The sequence below is a fragment of the Suncus etruscus genome, chromosome 4 (assembly GCF_024139225.1).
Source record: "Suncus etruscus isolate mSunEtr1 chromosome 4, mSunEtr1.pri.cur, whole genome shotgun sequence".
NCBI classification, from domain to species: Eukaryota; Metazoa; Chordata; class Mammalia; order Eulipotyphla; family Soricidae; genus Suncus; species Suncus etruscus.
Genome location: NC_064851.1, coordinates 17,418,022 through 17,441,791, shown reverse-complemented (window position 1 = coordinate 17,441,791; position 23,770 = coordinate 17,418,022). Strand labels below are relative to the sequence as shown.

Here is a 23,770-nt window from a genome sequence, read left to right as displayed (position 1 = left end):
GAGGAGAGAGGAAATCCAAAAAGGCAAGCTGAGGTACAAATGGGGGATGATCCTAAAACATGTTGAGGCACATGGCCATGCCAGGCATTTCCTGATGAGTCAGTCAGTGACAATGATTAAGCTTCACAGGTAAAAAAAAGCCTATTGTCACCACCTTTTCTCTAAAATCCCAGAATCTGGGTCTAGTATTAGCAGCTGATGAATGTGAGTGGAAAGAACGTCTTATCAGTTCTAAGCTTCTCTAGGACTGCAAACTAACACATGCTGTCAAGATTGAACAGGCTTCAGCATGGCACTCTCATCTGGTGTTCCTGCTCCACATACCCATCATTTCCTCAGTAGCACCTCCCCCTTGTGCAGTTACTTTCCATTCTGTGAACACCTTTAATTCAATTCCTTAAGTGACTCAATGGCTGACCATACAAGGTACTCTTAATACTTCACTCTTGGTCCCACAAAAGTAGATAAAAGAGAACTTTTCCTTTAAGGGACTGCTCCAGTGGTGGCTAGAAACCGGGGGGCAGTTCCATGTACGCCTTGTCATTTGAACCTGACAGTTTAGTGCTTAGATCTGGTGATGGTCAAGTTCTGATTGTGGGATTGGCCCACACCTGGGGCTGCTCAGGGGTTATTCATGGTTCTGTGCTAGCAGTGACCTCTAGAGGTGCTTGGGAGACTATATGTAGTATCCAGGATTTGAACTTGGATTTGAAGCAAAGGAAGCACCACAATCTCTCTGGCCCTCAAGTTCTTTTATAACTCGAAATGTATTTGTAGCTAAAAATTTTAAGTAATTCATATTAAGCCATAATCATATTCATTTTATGGGTTTTAAACGGTATGCTGTTTTTTTTTTTTTTTTTGGTTTTTGGGCCACACCCGGTGACGCTCAGGGGTTACTCCTGGCTATGCGCTCAGAAGTCGCTCCTGGCTTGGGGGACCATATGGGACGCCGGGGGATCGAACCGTGGTCCGTCCGAGGCTAGCGCAGGCAAGGCAGGCACCTTACCTTTAGCGCCACCGCCCGGCCCCGGTATGCTGTTCTTTGTAAGAAGGGTAAATTTAGGCCCTGAGTCTTCAGGATGAGAAAGCAATCCACAGCTAGGGAGGGGTTAAGGCAGAGCTGTCCTACAATGGCTCACAAGCAGTAACTCTGATATGCCTTCATGACTCTGACGCCTAAACTCCAGAATTATGAGAAAATGTTATTTTGTTGATTACGTGGAGGTGGGCTCCCAAGTGGTGCTCAAGAGAAACTCAGAGTCCCACTGGTGATTACTGGCCAACTGGGCATTGTTTCAATGCAAGGACTTGCAGGTATAGTAGCATAAGCCCCAGATGCTCTGCATGTGGCAAACCTGGTTTGATCCCAGAATTCCATATGGTCCCGAGTCCCAGCAGGAGTAATTCCTGAGTGTAAAGCCTGGAGTAAGCTCTGAACATTACTAGGTGTAGCCCCCCCAAAGAAAAAAGCCCGAGCTTTTTAAACTCTAAAATGCTTTAGTAACCTTAGTCCTGCGAACAAGGCATATATCTCTGGTTAATCTAGAAACACCAGGACTGTGAATTCAAATCCCATTTTACAGAAGAGAAAATTTGTTTTATAGGTGAGAAATCAAGGCTCAGCAAAAGTAGGTGGGTAGCTTGGCCAAAGTCCCTGAGTTGGTTGTACACCACACTATAGAAGTTAGGACACTAGATTAAGTACTCTAACTGGAAGACAGCTCTGTTTAGAATTGATGAAGATTTCTAACTTTACATACTATAGCAGATTTACAAATCTGACGAGATTATTTTCATCAGTGTACTTTTTTTTTTTTTTTTGACCATAACTGGCAAGGCTGAGGGGTCACTCTGGCTCAGCTCTTAGGGGTTACTCCGGGCAGTGCTAGGGAGGACCATATGGGACACCAAGGATTGAACCTGGGTTGGCCTCATGCAAGGCAAATGCCATATCTGCTGTACTACTGCTCCAGTGTAGATATTATAAAACAGTAAGATGGGCAAGTAAAGATGTGTAGCTCTTGTTTTAGGAAAGAAAAGAGTATCAAATAGAGCAAAGAGAACAGGAAAGGAGGTAAGACTTCTTTAAAACCATGAGTGCATGAGCAAGGTTTTCTAATATCCCAGTTCACGAATATTAAGCAACTACCATGATCTCCAAATCCAACTATGGGATAATCCCCATTCTGGAATCTCTCAGTAACTCTCTCATGAGGGGTACCAGTTCGTAGCTTACAAAGAAAGCTGCTTACTGGAGGTAGAACAAATAGTACAGTGGGTACGGTTCTTACCTTGAATGGGGCTGATGAGAGTTTGATCTCTGGTACTCATCTGGCTCCCCAAGCCTGCTAGAAGAGATGCTTTGAGTGCAGAGCCAGTGTATGTCCTAAACACCGCAGGGTGTGGCCTAACCACTTGCTTCACCCACTCCCCCAAAAGCTGCCTACTTAGCAACATGAAAGCTCTGATAGAAGATTTGGCTCCTGGAGAAGCTCCCAGCTGTCTAGCAGCATTCTGTGAACTTAAAGAACTTTTGCTTGTAATTAGAAAATGGTGAGGAAACCATAAAGTATCTCCTGGATTTCAGAATAAAATCTGATTTCAGAATGAATTTATAATGATGTATTTCTTATGCTAAGAAATGCACCAATTCTGGTTTGTTAGCTTCAGCTGTGCAGACCTGAGAGGCCTTTCTATCATGAAAACTTAAAAGCTACTTAAAAGTGAGCCTGGAGATATAGCACAGAAGTTGGGTGTTTGCCTTGCACGCGACCGACCCAGGACTAATGGTGGTTCAATTCCTGGCATCCCATATGATCCCCCGAGCCTTCCAGGAGCGATTTCTAAGTGCAAAGCCAGGAGTAACCTCTGAGCACCACCGGGTGTAACCCAAAAACAAACAAAAAAAAAGCTACTCAAAAGTAACATCAATCTAAGATACTACATTCAAAGATATTTCCAACATGATGAAGTAATGTCTTCTCTGAAGAGAGGTCAGCATTGGTCTTTTTTTTTCCAATTGAAAACTCAATTTTTGAACCAGTCCCAAAGAAACAGGCAGAGTCATGTGACTCAGAAGTGCCATTTCATCTTATTTCAATGTGATCTGAAAAGAGTGAGGTCGCTCTGCTTTGCTCCACGGCAGCACATCTCTTCTAGTCAATGAGCCACACTGCAGCACATAAAAAACATCACCACAGGGGCCGAGTGATAGCACAGTGGTGGGGTGTTTGCCTTGCAAATGGCCGACTCAGGATGGACCAGGGTTCAATCGTTGGCATCCCAAATGGTCTCCAGTCTGCCAGGAGCTATTTCTGAGCGCAGAGCCAGGAGTAACCCGAGCACCGCCGGATGTGGTCCCAAAACAGAAACAAAACAAAAAAATAAAATATCACCACACTATAAAGATTGTCACAATGGGGAAGCAATGCAATTAGAATTCCATCATACTTAGTGAATGAAGATGTTAGTTCTGAAGACTCAACTATCAGCTACCAATATATATAGCCTCTCTGATAAATATCCTGAAATTCTGATGAGAATGTTCAAGAAACTTGAAGAAACTATGGAACAGGCAGCCAATAAGAGTCAAGAAGATATGAGAGTAGAAATGAGAAAACTTCGGGGCCGGGCGGTGGCGCTGGAGGTAAGGTGCCTGCCTTGCCTGCGCTAGCCTTGGACGGACCACGGTTCGATCCCCCGGTGTCCCATATGGTCCCCCAAGCCAGGAGCAACTTCTGAGCACATAGCCAGGAGTAACCCCTGAGCGTTACCGGGTGTGGCCCAAAAACCAAAAAAAAAAAAAAAAAAAAAAAAAAGAAATGAGAAAACTTCAAACAGAAATGACAGAACTGAAAAACTTGGTAAATAAAATGAAAAAAAAAAAAATCACTGGAAGACCTCATCAGCAGAGCAGCAGTGAGCTGGACAATGAACTGCATAACACCTCCAGACAAAAGCAGAAGATGGAAGTCTTAAATGGACAGAATACTGACAAATTCCTAAAATTAAAAAAAGATCAATTCCTCCCTTCATGGATAAAATTAAGAGTTCTGACTTTCTCAAACCCAAAGAGAAACATAGTAGTTTTTCTTACCCCACATTCTGAGGTGCTCCGGGGTTGCTACAGGTTCTATGCTCAGAAATTACTCCTGGCAGGCTGCTAATGCCGGGAATTACTGTGCCCCCAGTAATGGTTTTATAGACTTCAAAGATAGGACAATTTATCGATAATCCTAAAATATTCCCCTTCTTTTTGTGTAGCTGTGTTGCTACACTTGGCTGTGGTTTGAGCCAAGATTATAGTTTGTTGTAGTACTTTCACATGTGCTCACTGTAGGTCACATTTTAGCAGTAGTGCTGGTACATTATGGTGATTGTTGACCAGGGTTGCATGTCTGGCTACTATGCTTAGACACTTAACTGATTGTTGGCACATGGTCATCCTGTTTTTGAATTGTCACCGCAATGCCAGGAGTGACCCTTGAACAGAGACAGGAGTAAGCCCTGAGCAACTCTGGGTGTGAATCAAAAACAAAATCAAAGGTTTTGTAAGACATATGCCAGACTTCCTTTAAGTTCTTGTGCTTAGATTACCGTATTTTTCAGCATATAAGACGACTTTTGAAACAACAAAAAAAAGTCAACCGAAAATCGGGGGTCGTCTTATACGCCGAGTATATCAATATGCCGCTAAACGAAAATTGTCTGAATATTGCCACAATATTTTCCAACTCGATCCTGCACCAATCACTGCAAGGCTGCTCAGACCGCCTAACTCAGCCAATCCAAGCAGGCTTTTGATGCATGCATATTAGACAATGTTCTGGACCCAAATCTACACTGTAAAAAGCCTGCTCAGATTGGCTAGAGTCAGAGAGGAAGTCTGACAGTATAACCTTTGAACCTTTGCTTGTTGTGATTGGCTCACTGTGGTCCATACAGTTGCAGCACAGGAATGTTCTGTCTGATAGTGAATATAGGCCTAAACCTATGTTTTAACTGCAAAATTAGGGGGTCGTCTTATAAGCTGGCAAATACGGTAGGTTCTATTTGTACTAAGTGTTCTTAAATAATAAAGGTCTACATATGTCTTTGCTTGAGGTCTCTTTTCTCACTTTGTATATTAAGAATCAATTCATCCATCAGTCTTCCAGCACTGAGATTCCTTTATCAAAGGCTGTTTATGATAAGAGTATTGAAGTCACTGATTCATGCCAAAAATCACTAGGATTATTTCTTGGGTTTACATTTTTCCTTTCTATAACATTGTTTTCTACTCCTTCAAAATACCTGGAAAGAATAAACAAACCAACGATTCTTTTCAACCTACATGTCTGTTGGTTGGTTTTGGGCTACACCTCTTGATACTTAGGACTTATTCTTGGTTCTGTGGTCAGAGACCACTCCTGGTGGTGCTGGGGATCATATAAAATAGTTGGGATTGAAACTGGGTCGTGTGCATGCAAGGTAAGCACCCAACCCACTATACTGACCTCTATACTTTGAATTACTTTATTTTCTAGTCTAAGCATATAAGATCAAACAAGAAACCTGATATCTATTATCTAAAAATTAAGAACCTGGGTGATAAATTAATCCCCAAGCTCCAAAACCAGGACACTGGAGAGACATGGGTCTGGAAGCAAACACCAATGCAAGTAATCGACACACTGAAGAGGGTGAAATGGGTTCTGGAATCCCAACATGCAAACCTTCCACCCCTAAGAAGCAGGCAGCTCAGTGGGGGGGAAATCTGGAAACACAAGAGTGTTTTACTGAGACCCAGTATATTTATTGGAAAGAATCAGACTATACCCAATGGAGATCAAGTGGTCTAAACACCAATCCAAAGTACTACAATCAAAGATTTTTCCAACCAATGAGTAACAAGGCATATACTGAGTGGGATGGCATCCAGTTAATCCAACACCTGGGGTTTACCTTGCACATGGCCGGCCTGGCTTCAACCCCTAGTATCCACATGGGTCCTAGAAAACTGCTAAGGCATTTCTGAGAGCCTGAACATTACTGGGTGTGGCTCCAAAATAAAAAAAAAAAGAAAATTAGGATCCTTTAAGTATCAAGTTATTTTTCTAGGTAAGATTTTGGTTCACACCCAGTAGTACTAGGAAGAGTTTAGCAATGTGCAAGCTAAGTGCCTTAACCCCTGTATTATCCTTTTGACCCACCAAATGACTAAGCTTCTTACTCATTAAATAATAAGGCTCAATACATCTAGAAACACATCTACCCATATCAAAATTCAAAAGTAAACAGGAGCTTTTAGTTAAATAAGAAAATAAGATGGCTTTTGCAAGGAATGGGAAAGACTCAAAGTGGGAACAACACCTAGCTACTTTTTGAGAATATAACTAGAAACTTAAAAACATAAGCTCTAGTTCAGCAGCTTTTAAAATTTCATGTTTATTCGTATTTTTCAAAATATATGTACATAAAAAAAGGAAGATTTACAACAGGAAAGATTGCCTTACATGCAACACAAATTCCAATAAACTCATGATGGGATCACACATGATTATAGATCTAATTCCAGCCAATCTTCATAAGTCTCATTTCTCAGCCATATTTTAGGCTGCAAGTCAGATCCCAGGAGACAATGCAAGTGGAATGACTGAAACAAACCTTTTTTTTTTTTTTTTTTTTTTTTGCTTCTGGCAATACTCAAAGGGCCAGAAGAAGTACACCAAAAAGTTTAAGACAATTAGATGTCAAATGCCACAGGGAAGATAAATGATTAACTGCAAATCAATACTTCTCAAGTAGAAAGCTAATACTATTTTAACACAACTTCACAATACTAAAACAAATACAAATATGAAAGGGTTAGGTAGTTGGGCTTCAACTGCTTTCTTTTTTCTTTTTTTAATATCTCAAAAAATGAAGCCACTTGCTTAATATCAAAAGTGCTATGGAAAGAAGGGAAAACCCAGATGAATCTGGTATTGTTTATTTTAGCAAATTGCATGTTTTTCCACTTAACATTTCTACATTAACAATGATGTTAACTCTCCAACCTTTTCTTATAAAAAAGGTAAATAGGAAGAGACAATTCATGCTCCAAATATGAAAAATATATTCAAACATCTGATCAAGACAATTTTATACGGTTTTGCTTCTTGGTAATACAGGCCACACCAAAAATCACAAATTCAATGTATTCTTATATTTCCCCCTTCAGTCAAAAACCAAGTGATGAAGAGAACTTGTGCTTGCTGTAGAGGGAATGCAATGCCCTGGGCCAGTGAAAATTGCCTGGAATCTGAGCAATGTGAAAAGTGGCCCAAAAGAGAAGTGCAACTGTAGAATGTGATCATGTTTTTGGCTTACTCCCAAAGCTGTATCTGTGTTTATAGTTGGAGAGAAAGGATCGGTGGAGTGGTTTTATAAATAAAACGAAGCGTTATAGCTATAATTCAAGTCTCCAAGTAGGAGGCATTTAATTTAGTCAGTGCTATCTTGACTCCTTCTACTTATAGCACCTGACCAGCATCTTAGTCTTGATGCTTTCTACAAATATAAAAACCTTTGAAACTGTTTAGTTATAACTCAAAAGGGGGTAGGGCGCAAATGAGGTGGCAAAGAAAAACAAAACAAAAAACCAACCAAAAACAAAGCAAAAGGGTTGGGTGGAGGGAGAAAAAGGCAAGTATATAATACAGGAAAGTCCAGAATTATCACAGAAATTTAAATGACTGAGAAAAAAGGGCAGGTACCAAGAATAGCACCTAAAGCTAACAAATGCCTAAAATGGTTTATATTCCCTCCTCACAATGTGAGGTGGGGGAAAAAGTAATTTTAAAAGCGTCAAAACTACAACAAATGCACGCTGACCTTCTTTAGAAAATAAGATATTTTTCAATTTTTTCATGATACCCTTTCTCCTATAAAATTTACTTTTTTGTTTTGAAAGATTTTTTCATGGTGGATTTTCCCTTTCCAGGCAATTTCACTTCCTTTCTCACATTAGCAGAAGGCTTCTTTGAAGAGCCACCACTAGGTTTCTTGATAACTGAGGGTGAAGGTCTGGCTTTTTTGGCAGGAGTTTTGGCCTTAGGAGGAGCTTTCTTGGGGAGAGGCCTAGCTCTCCCTCGCTGGGAAGCTGGGACTTTAGGTGCAGGTTTAGATCCTCTCTGCTTCATAGCTGCAGTTTTCCCTGATGCCTTGGCTGGAGTTTTCTTCTGCAACCTGTGAGAACCAAAGAACAAAAGCAATTACTTATCACAGAAGATTTGCTTTGTTTAAAATAAATATGCTAATAGAATATGATTATTTAAAAATATATTTAGAAGTCTACCCGTGGTCATCTGGGGAGAGAGGGGTCTTCTACACTTGGCTGAAGTGCTTCCTTCCATTTGATTGGGGAATACACTTGACTACAGTACAGAATCCACAGTTCAGTTTTGGGGTTTTCTTTTCTTTTTTGGTCTACACCTGGTGGTGCTCTGAGGGTACCCCTGGATCTACATTTGGGAATCACTCCTGGCCTGTTTAGGGGACCATACGGGATACTGAGGATTAAACTTGGGTTGGCTGTGTGCAAGGCAAGAGCCTTTAGCTACCATAATATAACAACCCTAGTTTTTGGGTTTTCTTGTACCATTTGGATTGTGCTCAGTATAAAATTGAACTTATAGCCTCAGGTCTGTAAAGTAGGTACTCTATAACCAAGTCACCCCACAATTCCTAATTATCTTTATTTTATTTTTGATTTTTGGGCCACAACCATGATGCTCAGATATCATTCCTGAAGGGGCTCAGGGGGACCATATGAGGACACTGGGTATCAAACCTGAGTTGCTGTGTACAAGGCAAGTGCTCTATCTGCTATAATATCACTACAACCTCCAAGATTCTTTTTTCATTAGAGGCTTTACTGAAATCACATTCTAAAAATTGAACCAGGGGCTCGAGCAATTGTATAGGATGTAGGGCACTTGCTTTGAATGTAGCCGACCCAGGTTAGACCATAGCATTCCATATAGGCCCTGAGCACATATATAATTCTTGAATGCAGAGCCAGGAGTAACCCCCAGCACTGCCAGGCATTGCCGCCCATCCCAAAACAATCAGAAAAATAAATTTATGGGGGTGGAAGTGAATGGGTGGAGTTTTTGAGATAAACAATGGTGGAGGTAAGAAGGTACTTTGTGATAGTTGTGGTACTGGAATGATATATGCATGAAATTATCATTAACAATATTATGGGGCCGGGAAGGTGGCGCTAGAGGTAAGGTGTCTGCCTTGCAAGCGCTAGTGTAGGACAGACCGAGGTTCGATCCCCCGGCGTCCCATATGGTCCCCCCAAGCCAGGAGGGATTTCTGAGCACATAGCCAGGAGTAACCCCTGAGCGTCAAACGGGTGTGGCCCAAAAAATCAAAAAATAAAACAAAAAAACCCAAAACAATATTATGAATCATAATGCTTCAAAAACAATGGGGGTAATGTTGGGAAAAAAACCAGGATCAGGGAGATCATTCAAAGGACTACAGCACAGGCCTTACATATAGGAGGAACCGGGTTTAATACAGGATTCTGAAACACTGTCATGAGTGATACCCAAGCAATGAACCTAGTGTAGTCCAGCACCCACAATCCCCAATATAACTCAACCTCATTCAGTCCCTCAGGAAAAGAAGCAAGTCATGGGGACCAGAGCAATAGCACATTGGATATGGTGCTTGTCTTGCATGCAGCAACCAACTTGGATTTAATCCCTAGCATCCCATATGGTTCCTTGACCCACTAGGAGTTCCCCTGAGCACTGCCAGGTGTGGCCCCAAAACAAAAAATCCATTCATAGACCCACTTGTAATCCCATCCTGTTGTTTCTAAGAAGTCCGTTAGTTTTCTTCGAATAACCAAATTATCGATACGTACCATTGAAAAATTAACTACATATTCATAGTGTTTGACATTTTAATTCAGAATTCCCAAGTATTCAAGTAAGATATGCTAAAGAATTTAAGAGGGAGCTTGAGTTGTTAAAGTTGCCACTACTGGGGCTGGTGAGGTGACGTTAAGAGGTAAGGTGTCTGCCTTGCAAGCGCTAGCTAAGGAAGGACCGCAGTTCGATCCCCCGGTGTCCCATATGGTCCCCCCAAGCTAGGGGCAATTTCTGAGTGCTTAGCCAGGACTAACCCCTGAGCATCAAACGGGTGTAGCCGAAAAACCAAAAAAAAAAAAAAAAAAAAAAGTTGCCACTACTGCCATATTCAGCTTTAATACAGAGATTTGTCACATGCCTTCTCTTAGGGGGAGGTTCTTCATCTTCAGACTCTTCTTCTGATGAATCATCTTCATCTTCATCATCTTCTTCATCTTCATCTTCAGAATCATCTAGCTCTTTCTTTGGAAATAGAACTCCTGGGCTATGAAGAAAAAAAGAAAAGAAAACTCATGAGATAAAAGACATTCCATATAGAAAAAGGAAAATAACATGAAACCCTAAATGCTCTTCCCCAAACATTCCCACTTCTTCCTCTCTCAAAATGTCAAGTCACTACCAGATTACAATTTAATCTATTTGAACATATAAACTTAAAAATTCCTAGGGGCCAAAGCGATTGCACAGCAGTAGGCATTTGCCTTGCATGCAGCTGACCCAGGATGGACTGTGGTTCGATCCCCCAGCGTCCCATATGGTACCCCCAAGCCAGGAGCTATTTCTGGGCGCACAGCCAGAAGTAACCCCTGAGTGTCACTGAGTGTGACCCAAAAATCAAAAAAAAAAAAATCTGAACCAAATGTAATTCCATCCATTCTTTTAATGAAATCCATTCTTTTTGTTTGTTTTAGAGGCATACACAGTATTGAGTACCACTGGTACTCAGGACTTAACTCCTGACTGCACTGAGGACTCCTAGTGGGCCCAGGGAGACCCATAATGGGATGCTAGGTATCAAACCCAGGTTGGTCATATGCAAGGCAAGCATCCTAGCCACTGTATTCCAGTCCTAAAATTCATTCTTTATAATTCAAACACTCAGGATGGTCTATCATTGTTAATGGCCATCAACTATATAACAATGGTTTATATAGTAGTTCTCATACTTGTGAATATAATGCAAAACATCCTAAAAGCCTGAATTTCTTCAAAATTTTAGAGAAGATAGGGATATGGCTCTATGGTAGAGTGCATACCTACCATATGATACCCTTGGTTTGAATCCCTAACACTCAGAAAATCAGAAAGGATCTTAGGACTTTTTTTGTTTTAATGGTAGAATTCTTGATTCTATTAACTAATAAGTCCATAATTTATAACATCTTATGTGATAAATTTAAAAAGTTTAATGCCTGGGGCTGGAGTGGTGGCACAAGTGGCAGGGCATTTGCCTTGCAGGCACTAACCTAAAATAGACTGCAGATCAATCCTCTGGTGTCCCATATGGGGGTCCCCCCAGCCAGGAGTGATTTCTGAGCACATAGCCAGGAGTAACCCAAGCGTCAACAGATGTGGCCTCCCCACCACAAAAAAAAGTTTAATGCCTGAAATTTTCAATTAACATACTTTAAAGCAATTTATATTTGTACGGGCCCAGAGAGATAGCACAGCGGCGTTTGCCTTGCAAGCAGCCAATCCTGGACCAAAGGTGGTTGGTTTGAATCCCGGTGTCCCATATTGTCCCCCATGCCTGCCAAGAGCTATTTCTGAGCAGACAGCCAGGAGTAACCCCTGAGCACTGCCGGGTGTGGCCCAAATACCAAAAAAAAAAAAATTTATATTTGTACATAAGGAACATATTTAAAAAATATTTTTTTTCGCTAAAAATTGGGAAGGGGATGCATGGGGTGCATATTTGGTGGTGCTCTGAAGTGACCCCTGGTGGTTACTTAAGGGATCATGCAGTGCCAGGAATCACAGTAAGGTCAAGAGCATGCAAGTAGTATGTGCCTTAACCCATACACTATCTCTTCGACTCTAAAGTATGATTTAAACAATATAGGTTATAATTTACTGACATGAAAATATAAGAAGGTGAAATCAGAGTGATAGTACAGCAGGTAAGGTACTTGCCTTGCATGCAGCCAACCTAGGTTCCATCCCTGGCATCCCATATGGTCTCATGAGCACCACCTGGAGTAATTCCTGAGTGCAGAGCCAGGAGTAATCCCTGAGCATCTCTGGGAATGACCCAAAAACCAAAAAAAGGAAGGCTATATATCAGATTGCAGAACAATGGTTGATCCATTGTTAGGAAGTGCTCAACAAATTTTTCTGGGTGAGATCAATGAAGAAATAAGGTATGTGTAAGAGAGAGGTTTTCAAATAAATCTGTCTCTAAGTTAGAAGAAGGTGGATAAAGGTTTCTGGAAGCAGTCAATTTCTCTACTTTGTGCTAGCAAATTACAGTACGCATAATTAAAAATTATGTAACTAAAAATAACAATCAGTAATCTTCCTATCATTATCATTTAATAAATAAGGATTACATCCCAAAGCTGTTATATTTGAAAGAATCCAAGGTCTGAGGCTGGAGAGACAGCATGGAGGTAGGGCATTTGCCTTGCATGCCGAGGGACGGTGGTTTGAATCCCGGCATCCCACATGGTCCCCTGAGCCTGCCAGGAGCGATTCCTGAGCATAGAGCCAGGAGTAAATTCCCTGTGCGCTGCCGGGTGTGACCCAAAAACCAAAACCAAAACCAAAAAAAAAAAAAAAAAAAAAGAATCCAATGTCTAAGTTTCAGTAGTGAATGGGGAAAATTAAGTTCTAGAATAGTCAAAACACTTTTTTTTTGGGGGGGGGGGGGATACACCTGGTGGTGCTTAGGAATTTCTGCCAGTAGTGCTGGAGATCAAACCCATGTCTCTTAAAATACAAAGCAAGTGCAGTCCTCTAAGGTATCTCCCTGGTCCCATGCCCTCATTGTTCTTTGTTTTGGGGCCACACCTGGCTAGCTCAGGGGAACATGAAATGCCAGGGATTGAACCCAAATTGGTCGTATGCAAAACAAATGACTTACCTGCTATACTATCTATCTCTCTGCCCCCCATATCCTGTCCTTACAAGAAAAGCTTTTGCTCTAAAATAATGCATTGTAAAACAAGATGGACTAGAAGTAAAAAAAAAATCATTGTGGACAGTTTATGGCACGTTGGTGATGGAGGTGAATCGAGCTTGTACTAAAAGTATAAACATTAACACTACTGTAAATAAAAGTAGAATGTAAAATAATACTGTGGATTTTTATTTTACTTTCATGAATATTCAATTCAAACTGAATCGAAAAAATGGTCAACTCAGTCAATTCTATAAAGTACAGTCAAATCTTAAATGACCCGAACCAGTATTTCAGGTTACTGGCTAAGTGCTTACCTGGGATAATAGGGAAAACAAAGCTGGAAGGTGCCACTGAATCCTTTACCAGAGATCTGTTCCATCCACCCATTCTTTTCGCATTTCTGCAGAGTTTTTTTCAGTAAATGCACTGAACAAAAAGTTTAAAAATAAAGTTATCAAAATACCTTAACCATAATGAGATGTACATTAATTTAACAAGCCATCACATATCATAATTGACATATGCTAATGAATCTTTTGAAGTCAAAGGAATAACTAATTCACCAACGAATTATTAATTTCAAAAGACATTTCAAATTTGTCATTAAAGGAATAGGAGCCTAATGCAGTTAAGAAACTTACCCTATAGATGCATAAAAATACAGTGAGCAAAGTCTAAGTCACTTCTTTTTTTGTTTGTTTGTTTGTTTTTGGGTCACACCCGGTGGCATTCAGGGGTTATTCACTCAGAAATCGCTCCTGGCAGGCATGGGGGACCATATGGGAATGTCAGGATTCGAACCACTATCAGCCAACCCAGGATAGACTTGGGTTCAATTCCCAGCATCCCATATGATCCCCTCAGCCTGCCAGGAGTGATTTCAGAGGTTAGAGCCAGGAATGACCCCTGAGCATCGCTGGGTGTGGCCCAAACACCAAAGGAAAAAAAAATAGAATGAACTTAATTTAGTACTAAATAGAAAAGATATTAAAACATATTTACTAGATATTTAAATTATAATAAAAGTATCAAGAAACTATAGCAAAGAACCAGCTTTTGATCGTCAGCAGACATTTAGGTAAAGATAAAACTTAATCACATGTTATTAAGTTTTGTAAAGCTGTAACTCCCTAGTTTTTCAGGTAGTAGTCATGCTGTTCTCTAGTGTTTCTTCAGAAAATAATTTTCTAATCCAGTTTATATGCATTTAACTGTGAGTCTTACTTTGATAGTTAGAATTGGTCCCTGGGTGGTTCTCCAGGACATACTTCTTCAGAGCAGTTGTGGAGCAGGTCTTCGGCTCATTCATGGCAGCAATGGCAGACAAGATTGCATATTCCATCAGGCTTCCACCAAGCAGGGGTTTCTCCCCTGACTTCTTCAGCTGTTTTCCAAGGAGGAAGAGAAAAGCATCAAGACAACACTCTCCCAAAGCAGGTCAAGATAAGACTCCTCTGCACCAGGTGGGTCGGAGTTCCTGCATTAGCACAGATATGTTTTACAATAAATTGTCAGGTTAGGGACTTTCTCTTCCCAATTACTAGGTAGTCTAACGGAGGAGTCCCAACTATCCTATGGATATTGTCTCCTGTCTACCCCTGCATCCAGTATACAGAAACACTAACCCAAAGAGAACTACTGCTTTCTAAAATAAGCAGGTTTCCGTTATGTACCCAATTCATACATAAGATACTCTTTGGAATATCTTTTTCTGAATCTAAAAAATATGATCATAAAAATAATAGCATCAAAGGGAAATAGCAAAGAAAAGATTGTCAAATATTAATGCAACATATAGCAATTATATAACATATTTCAGGGACAAAAGGCTGAAGAATGAAGATTAGCACCAATAAGCAAAAAGGATTAAAAAATATCAGTTATGTTGTATAATAGTGGCCCCTCAAAGCATAATCAACAAATCTTGTGAAAGTTTCCCGAGCTTCATTTGAAGAATTTGCAAGGTCAAACTATTTTCATAGTAATTCTAGGATAAAACTTTTCTTTTCCACTCTGGTGACAATTACACTGATGGGTAAGAACTGCTACTACCTTTAACATAAAAGAGATATATATGGGGCCTGCTAGTAGTGATTTCTGAGCACAGACCTATAAAAAAGGAAGTACAAATATGTATCAGTTAAGGAATTTTTTTTATTGCTATGAAATTTTAAAAAGTCAGTTTCACTTAGGAATAGGTCCTTCATTTAGTAGTGCAAGTTATTTATAAAGGGGCTGGAGGAATAGTAGAGGGGAGGGCACTTGCCTTGCACAAGACCAACTGGGGTTCAATCTCCAGCAACCCCATGTGGCTCCTAAAAACAATTCCTGGGTACAGAGCCAAGAGTAATCCCTGAATATCACTGAGCATGTCCCTCCTCAAATTATTTTATAATAATAGGGTGATTGCCTTGCATGCTGCTGACCTGAGTTAGATCCTTGGCACCCCGTATGGTTCCCTGAGCCTGTTAGGGCTGATTCCTGTGCTCAGTGTAACTCAAAGACCACCCCCACCCTATTTTTAATTTTATTAAAATTTCAATCTAAACAGCAGTATTATATCTTTTAGGATTTTATGGAACAAAACTGCAAAACTCAAAGCATGGTCAAGCACAATGGCTCTATATGGAGGTAGGATTTGAATGTTGAGCTAAAAACTAGCCTAAATTTGCAAGGAATGCCCTTTTAGCCTGGAGGAACACATTAAAAAGTAGTTAAATAACACTTATTCAAATAGGTTATCTAGTAGACATTTCTTTAAAAGGAATTAAAAATAGCCTTTCGGTTAAAGAAAAACAACTAGCAGAACTTATTAATGAAAATATCTTTCAATGGAAAAATTATGTATACAATTGTGAGTTTAGTAACTTCTCAGTACGTAAATATTTTGATAAGATTAAATAAAAAGTGATGTTCATAAATACGAGTTTTGCTACTCTGGTGAAATGTGCCAATGATTCCTATGATTTAAACATTCTGGGCTGGAGAGATAGCATAGAGGTAAGGTATTTGCCTCGCATGCAGAAGGACGGTGGTTAGAATCTCAGCATCCCATATGGTCCCCCGAGCCTGCCAGGAGCGATTTCTAAGTGTGGAGCCAGGAGTAACCCCTGAGCATTGCCGAGTGTGACCCCAAAACAAAAAAAAAAAACAAAAAACAAAAAACAAAACAAAAATAATTCTTTTTTTTTTCTGGGCCGCAGTGGTGGCGCAAGAGATAGGGCATCTACCTTGCATGCACTAACCTAGGATGGAATGCCTTTCATCCCCCGGCATCACATATGGTCCCCCAAGCCAGGACTGATTTCTGAGTGCATAGCCAGGAGTAACCTGAGTATCCCCGGGTGTGGCCCAAAAAACAAACAAAAAGAGAAAGCCTGAGAGCACAGGTGGCCCCACAAAAATTCTTTTTTTTTCTTTTTTCTTTCTTTTTTTTGGGTCACACCTGGTGACGCTCAGGGATTACTCCTGGCTCTGTACTCAGAAATTGCTCCTGGTAGGCTGGGTGACCATATGGGATGCCGAGGATTGAACCTAGGTCTGTCCCAGGTTGGCCACATGGAAGGTAAACACCCGGCCACATGGAGGTAAACACTCTACCACTGTGCTATCGCTTTGGTCCCATGATTTAAAAATTCTTGGGGGCTGGTGAGACAGTTTGGTGTTGATGTTTAGGAACACATGCTATGCATGCATCATATTATGAATCCCAGCCCTACTACCACAATGGCACTTCCAGAGTATCATTGAGTGTGATCTTGGTAGTCCACACCACCATATATCCTTGGGTTCTAGAACTAAAGCACAAGACTAAGTTGTCTGACTCATGTAGAGTAGTTCCTGGGTCCTATGAGCACCACATGAAAGGCTGCCCATTGGAAAAACAAAAAAACAAAACACCCACCCTACTAATTCAGTAAATCACTTATTTTCCAAATGACAGTGGTTCAAACATTACTAAGTCAATATGATCTTAGGCAATGATATATCAAGATAAGACATCAATAGCATAAGTAATTTAAAAACGATTCCCTGACCTTCTTTCAAGTTAAACATCTGTGCTTCAAAAGGAGGAGACTGAAAGAGTACAAAGGTTCAACTGCTGACACCACACGGTGCCCCAAGAATTGCAGAGCCACTCCAGCACTGTATCCTTGAGCCTGCCAGCTTGGATAGCTGAATTTATCAGAAGTGGCATATATCAAAGCACTGCTTGAGAGGCTAAGCTCTCTGCCCCAAGTAAACATGACAATAAGGAATGATCAAGAAAGGGCATGAATCACAGAAGAAAATATTTACAAATCCTGCATTTCATAAGGAACTGTCGATCTCTAAGCTGGAGAGAGCTCAACGAGCTTATTGCACACCTTTCATTTATTTTTTGAGGGGAGGGCATACCCAGCTGTGCTCAGGATTCACTCCTTGCTCTGTGCTCATGGATCACTAAGGGACCATTTGGTGGGGTGCCAGGGATAGAACTAGTACTAGCTACTTGTAAGGTTAAGTACTTCTACCCACTATACTATCTCTGGTCTGATTACCACATGCTTTGAGTTTAAACTCTTGGCACTGCATGGTCTCAGAAACTGCAGGTATAGAAACCCTGGCCAGATATAGCCCAAAAACCAAAACAACCCCCCAAAACGCATATACTTATACAATGACTTCATAAGCAATATTTATTATAACAGCTAAGAAGTGAAAATAAACCAAATATTCTCATAGTTGAACACAATGTGTTAATATCCATACAAGAGCACAAATTATGTTATTATAAATTAAAAACTAATTCAAAAACATACTATCTGGTGAGAGAGAACACAAACAGAGGGGAGGGAGGGAAAGGGAGAGAGAGAACACAAACGGGGGAGGGGAGAGAAGGGGAGGAGGTGGGATGGGGAGGGAGAAAAAAAACACAAACAGGGGCCAAGCAATAGTTAAGTAAATCTGTAAGAGTATTTGCCTGGCATGCAGTTAAGCCAGGTTCGTTCCCTAGCACCTCATATGGACCCAAGTCCTGCCAGAAATAAACCCTAAGTGCAGAGCCAGCTAACTTAGGATAGTACAGCCAGATGTTACTCAAAAACCAAAAAAGCAATCAACATGGATAAAGCAAAAAACCTTGGGGGCTGGAGAGATAGCACAGTGGTAGGTTGTTTGCCTTGCAAGTGGGCCAACAAAGGACAGTGGTTTGATTCCTGGCATCCCATATGGTGCCCTGGGACCTGCCAAGAGAAATTTCTGAGCGCAGAGCTAGGAGTAACCCGAGTGCTGCCAGGTATGATCCAAAAACAAAACAAAACAAAAAAACCTCAAAACTTTAAAATATACTACTGAGTGAAAGAAGTCAGATACGGGGCCGGGAAGGTGGCGCTAGAGGTAAGGTGTCTGCCTTGCAAGCGCTAGCGTAGGACGGACCGCGGTTCGATCCCCCGGTGTCCCATATGGTCCCCCCAAGCCAGGGACGATTTCTGAGTGCATAGCCAGGAATAACCCGAGCGTCAAACGGGTGTGGCCCAAAAACCAAAAAAAAAAAAAAGAAGTCAGATACAAAAGACTATTATATATAATGATTCTACTTTTATGAAACTTGTACAGAAAAGTCAAATCTAGGGGCTGGCATGGTAGCACAGTAGTAGGGCATTTGCCTTGCACGCAGCTGACCTAGGTCGAAGAAGGGTTCAATTTCCAGCATCCCATATGGTCCTCCGAGAAAGGAGCAATTTCTGAGCCAGAGCCAGGAGTAACCCCTGAACACTGCCAGATGTGGCCCAAAAACATCAAAAACAAACAAAAACAAAAAAAAGGGCAAATCTATGCAGAGAAAGTATAAATCAGTACATTATCTGGAATGGGAACATGGAGTGACTATAATGGGCAGAAGAGGTGTTTTTGGGAGATGAAATGTTCTAAAATTGTACTGTGGTTGTACAATTCTAAACATAGAAAAGTAATTTAAATGAGTATGTGTCATATGATAAAGCATAAAGCCAATATAGTTACCATAAAAAAAATTTATGTTGTGGGGCCGGAGCGAAGGTGCAGTGATAGGGCGTTTGCTTTGCTCGAGGCTGACCCAGGACAGACCAAAGTTCTATCCTCCAGCGTCCCATTGGTCCCCCAAGCCAGGAGCGATTTCTGAGCGCATAACCAGGAGTAACTCCTGAGTGTCACCCGGTGTGCCCCCCTCAACCCCCCACCCAAATTCAAAAAACAAAAAACTTATGTTATGGGCCAGGTGAGCCATAAAAATAAAACTTAAAGTTTATTTTTGTACAGTACTGAAGAATATACATACACATTTGAAGTTTATTTTAAAAATATATTTCACACTCTTTCCTAGCTGTATTTTTAGTTTGGGGACATGTCCAGATGTGCTTAGGACTTTTACTCCTGGCTTGGGACTTAGGGATCTTCTGGTTGGGTTTGGGGATGCTATCAGGTCCTGAGCTCATACCTGGGTTAGTTGCTTAAAAGAAAAGTGCTCTGTCTTCTATTTTATCTTTCCTGCCCTATTTTCATTTGTGTGTGCTGCATTTTCTTCACAAAAAGATATGAAAATACTTTTTATTAAGTTAGACAGTACTTTTGCAAGTAAGTAACAAATAGTACCACTTTTCATTAATATTTGTTTTGATAAATAGTTTTCATTTAAAAATCTATTTATGTTAAGATGCATATGGTGGGGCCGGGCGGTGGCGCTAGAGGTAAGGTGCCTGCTTTACCTGCGCTAGCCTAGACGGACCGCGGTTTGATCCCCCTGGCGTCCCATATTGTCCCCCAAGCCAGGAGCGACTTCTGAGTGCATAGCCAGGAGTAACCCCTGAGCGACACTGGGTGTGGCCCAAAAAAAAAAAAAAAAAGATGTATATGGTTTACCATCACTGATATTTAAATATACTAAAAGTTTTGCTTTAATTTTTGGTTTTGGGCTACATCCAGTGGTAATCCGGGCTTATTCTGACTGTGTTTAGGGATCATTCCCGGAGGGGTTAGGTGACCATATCAGGAACTGAACTGGAGTTAGCTGTGTACACGGCAAATGACTAACATTTCTACTAGCTCTTCAGCCTCACTATTATGTCTAACAAGGTAAACATGAACAGAGAGAACCACGTAAATAGAAATTCTTGGTGTCCTCATTAAGTTTTAGAGTAATAAGGAGTTTGAAATAAAAACTTTTGAAAACCAATTTTCGATAAAGTCTTTTTGGTCTCTAACCTGGAATGTCCCAGAAGCACCTTTGCCAGTTATTTGTTCTAACTGGCCTCTCTCTACTGCTCTCTGCAGAGCATTCTTCAATAGCTGAGGCCTGCAGAAAAACAGAAAAAAGTGACATAAGAAATACTACACTAATACTCAATAAACAGAACATCATGAAATGCATTTGAAACTGTTTAGATGTTAGGTAGGCCAATAATCCGGAGCAGAATTAAGAGGGTCACACTACTAGCAACTCAAGTGTTTCCTTTGGCTTTCGTATTTTTCTTTAAAGAAGATAAAATTTTTTTTTGGTTGTTTGGTTTTGGGTCATACCAAACTGTGCTTAAGGGTTACTCCTGCTTAAGGGTTACTCCTGGCTCTGTGTTTGCTGACTCTATACTTGAATCATTCTGCATGCACCTGACCCCACACTATGTAGACTCACTCTAGTCCCCTCCCCCAGCATTACCAGAGGTCACTCTAGAGCACAGGGTCAGATATAGCCCAAGCACTAGAAGGTGTGGTCAAAAATCCCCCCAGAGAAAAAAAATGGTTCTAATGGTAACAAGTTTATGTATATTATACCACAAAAAAAAAAAAAAAAGAAAATACTAATTTTTTTTAAAAAAGGCAAAAAAGATTTTAATGTTAAATATTCTGGCAGCTAACATAAAACAATTGGGGTCTTACAAAAGTTCAGTGTTAGGGCCAGAGAGAGTACAGCAAGTTAAGGTGGTTTGCCTTGCATGCGGCCAACCCAGGTTTGATCCCCAGCATCCTATATGGTCCTGAATACTGCCAGGAATGATCCCTGAATGCAGAACCAGGAATAACGATTGAGCATTGCTGGGTGTGACTAAAAACCAAAACCAAAATTACAGTATTTTAACCAGAAATTATATATGAACATATGAAAAGGAAAACATTGGTAGATACTTTTTTCCCCATCAGTGGCAATTGCTTATTGGTCCCAACTGCTACTGCCATAAATCCCTGAATACAAAAACAGAACAAGTCATAACCATTGTCAGGTGTGGCTAAAACTCAAGGGGAAAAAAATGGGGAAATAACAGATATTTATACTTCCAAGAATAGTTCAGACCTGATGTCCACTCTAAGTTTAGGATAATACTGAGACACATATTTTCTGATGAGACTGTAGGAAGCTTCTTTAGGTTCACAAAGGCGAGTAAAGGCCAGTGGAAGGATATCCTCCAATTTTACTTGAGGTTCTGTCTCCACTGCAGAGCTCTTCTGAAATGTAGTATTAAATTTCCATTATTACAGAATAGTATTCTTATTTAAATACTTCTATATTCATGTCAACTTTGACTGCCAAACCAATTACCTATTAGAAAACTATTATATGCCCCAAATTCATATCACAATAATTTAAGGCAATTTGCATGATAATTTGATAAGAATTTACTTGTTAAGCAAATTACTTGTTAAGAATTACAGTTTGAGGGGCTGGAGAGATAGCATGGAGGTAAGGTGTTTGCCTTTCCTGCAGAAGGTCATTGGTTCAAATCCCGGCGTCCCATATGGTCGGTCCCCTGTGCCTGCCAGGAGCAATTTCTGAGCATGGAGCCAGGAGTAACCCCTGAGCACTGCCAGGTGTGACCCAAAAACCACAAAAAAAAAAAAAAAAAAAAAAAAAAAAAAAAAAAAAAAAGAAAAAAAAAAGAATTACAGTTTGAGAAACTTAAGAGGAAGTGGGGAAGGTGCCTGCCATATGGTGACCCTGTGTTCAATCCTTATCATCCAATATAGACCCCTGAACCTCTCCTAAGAAAAGCCAGGAATAAGTCCTACGGAGTACCAGGCGAGAGCTGTACCAAAACCAAAACAAATAAACAAAACCCCCAATGGCAAATTTCAGATTGTGTTATAAATATTATACAAAAAGAAATGGTAGGGGGTTGTAAAGACTAGTACAACAAGCAAAGCATTTGCTTTGCATGTAGCCAACCTGGATTTGATCCCCAGTACCAATTAGGTTCCTCAAGCCCAAACAAGAGTGATTTCTGAACATATAGTCAGGAGTAAGCCCTGAGTACTGCCAACTCAGAACTAATCAGAGCCTCCTCCCAAAAAACGGTAGGTTTTAAATAGTTTAATTCATTCTTAGCTTAAAAAACAAACAAAACCACTCAGCATAAAGATGAGTAAGTTCCATTTTGAGAAAGTTTGGAAGTTTTATGAAAAAGTACATGTTAAATGTTATAAAAACAAGTCAAAATATACATTTCAATTACTGAGTTGGGAGAAAAACATTACATTTTCATAAATGTTTGAGGATGAGAAGTGTCACTACTTACACAAAAGAAAAACTACATGTACAGTTTGGGGATCTAACAGAAAATATGAAATATGTACTTTTATGCTGCATCTATTTTAAAAGATAACTGGGGGGCAGCAGAGAGCTAGTAGAAGAGTTCAAGTGCTTGCTTTGATTGTCAACTCCAGTTTGATCCTAAGAATCACGTATGGTCTTTTGAGCCCTGCCAGGGGTAGGACCTGAGAATTGCTGGGTGTGAGCCAAACCTTTCCCCCTCCCAAAATTAAATAGAAAAAAAAGGTACTCTGGGCTGGGGAAGTGGCTCAGAAGGTAGAGCAAATGCTGTGCATGTGAAAGGCCCTAGATTCACTTTCCAGCACTGCATAGTCTGTCTCTCAAACATAGCCATGTGTGGCTGAGAAAATGTACATGTCACAGTGTATTTCATACACCTAAATAAGGTAATAAAAAAACATTTCTCAGCATTCCTATTTTTCATAGTAAGAAGAACATTATACAGTTCAAGTTATAGCACAGATTTGACTTGCTTACCTTTCTGTTTCTGGATTTCTGAGAAGTTTTTCTTGACTTTTGAACCACAACAAAACTCCCAGAAGCACCTTTTCCTTTTACCTAAAGTAAATTCATTTTAGTTGTAATGGCCAGGAGTGAACCCTTAGCGCAGAGCTAGGAGTATACCCAGTGCACTGCTGGGTGTGCCCAAACCCCACACTGAACACCCCAAAAAGAATTTTTGTTGATGCTAAAGAGAGAGAGTAAGCAGTTAAGTTTTTATTTATGTTGCATGCAGCTGAACTAAGTTCAAACCTTGCACCTCATATATTTCTCCAAACCTAAGTCCCAAAGAGGAAGCCATGAATATAATGAGTGGGGCCAATAAAACCAAAACCAAAATCACAACAACAACAAACCAACCCAAGCACCCCCCTTCTTACCTCCCAAATTTTGTAACCCAGACAGGTGAAATATTTCATCATCACATTAACTTAATTTCAACAAAATGGCACACACACAACAAAAACTATTACTAATATGGATTCAGAGAACTTGCTCCATTATGATCTTTACCAACAACTCTTTAATACCTGTTTGATGACACCTCTATTTAATTCTCTTTTCAGTGCTTGTTTAAGTAGGTAGCCCCTTCTTTCCAGTTCTAGAGAGGGGTACTTATGGATAATATATTTCCGAATAGCAACCACTGATGCACCACTCTTCTGGAAGCATGCCTAG

General features: G+C 40.4%; 1 protein-coding gene across 1 annotated transcript in view; it reads right to left on the bottom strand.

Moving 5' to 3' along the window:
- Positions 1-6,410: 6,410 nt before the first annotated feature.
- Positions 6,411-23,770, bottom strand: part of HP1BP3 (heterochromatin protein 1 binding protein 3) — a 28,328-nt gene continuing 10,968 nt past the window's right edge. The window contains exons 5-12 of the mRNA XM_049772159.1: positions 23,623-23,766; positions 23,069-23,149; positions 21,338-21,489; positions 20,254-20,344; positions 14,257-14,416; positions 13,347-13,458; positions 10,270-10,395; positions 6,411-8,211 (exon numbers count right to left, since the gene is read on the bottom strand). Of these exons, the coding sequence (XP_049628116.1) occupies positions 7,917-8,211; positions 10,270-10,395; positions 13,347-13,458; positions 14,257-14,416; positions 20,254-20,344; positions 21,338-21,489; positions 23,069-23,149; positions 23,623-23,766 (1,161 nt within the window). The 3' untranslated portion in view covers positions 6,411-7,916. The remainder of the gene's footprint in view (positions 8,212-10,269; positions 10,396-13,346; positions 13,459-14,256; positions 14,417-20,253; positions 20,345-21,337; positions 21,490-23,068; positions 23,150-23,622; positions 23,767-23,770) is intronic.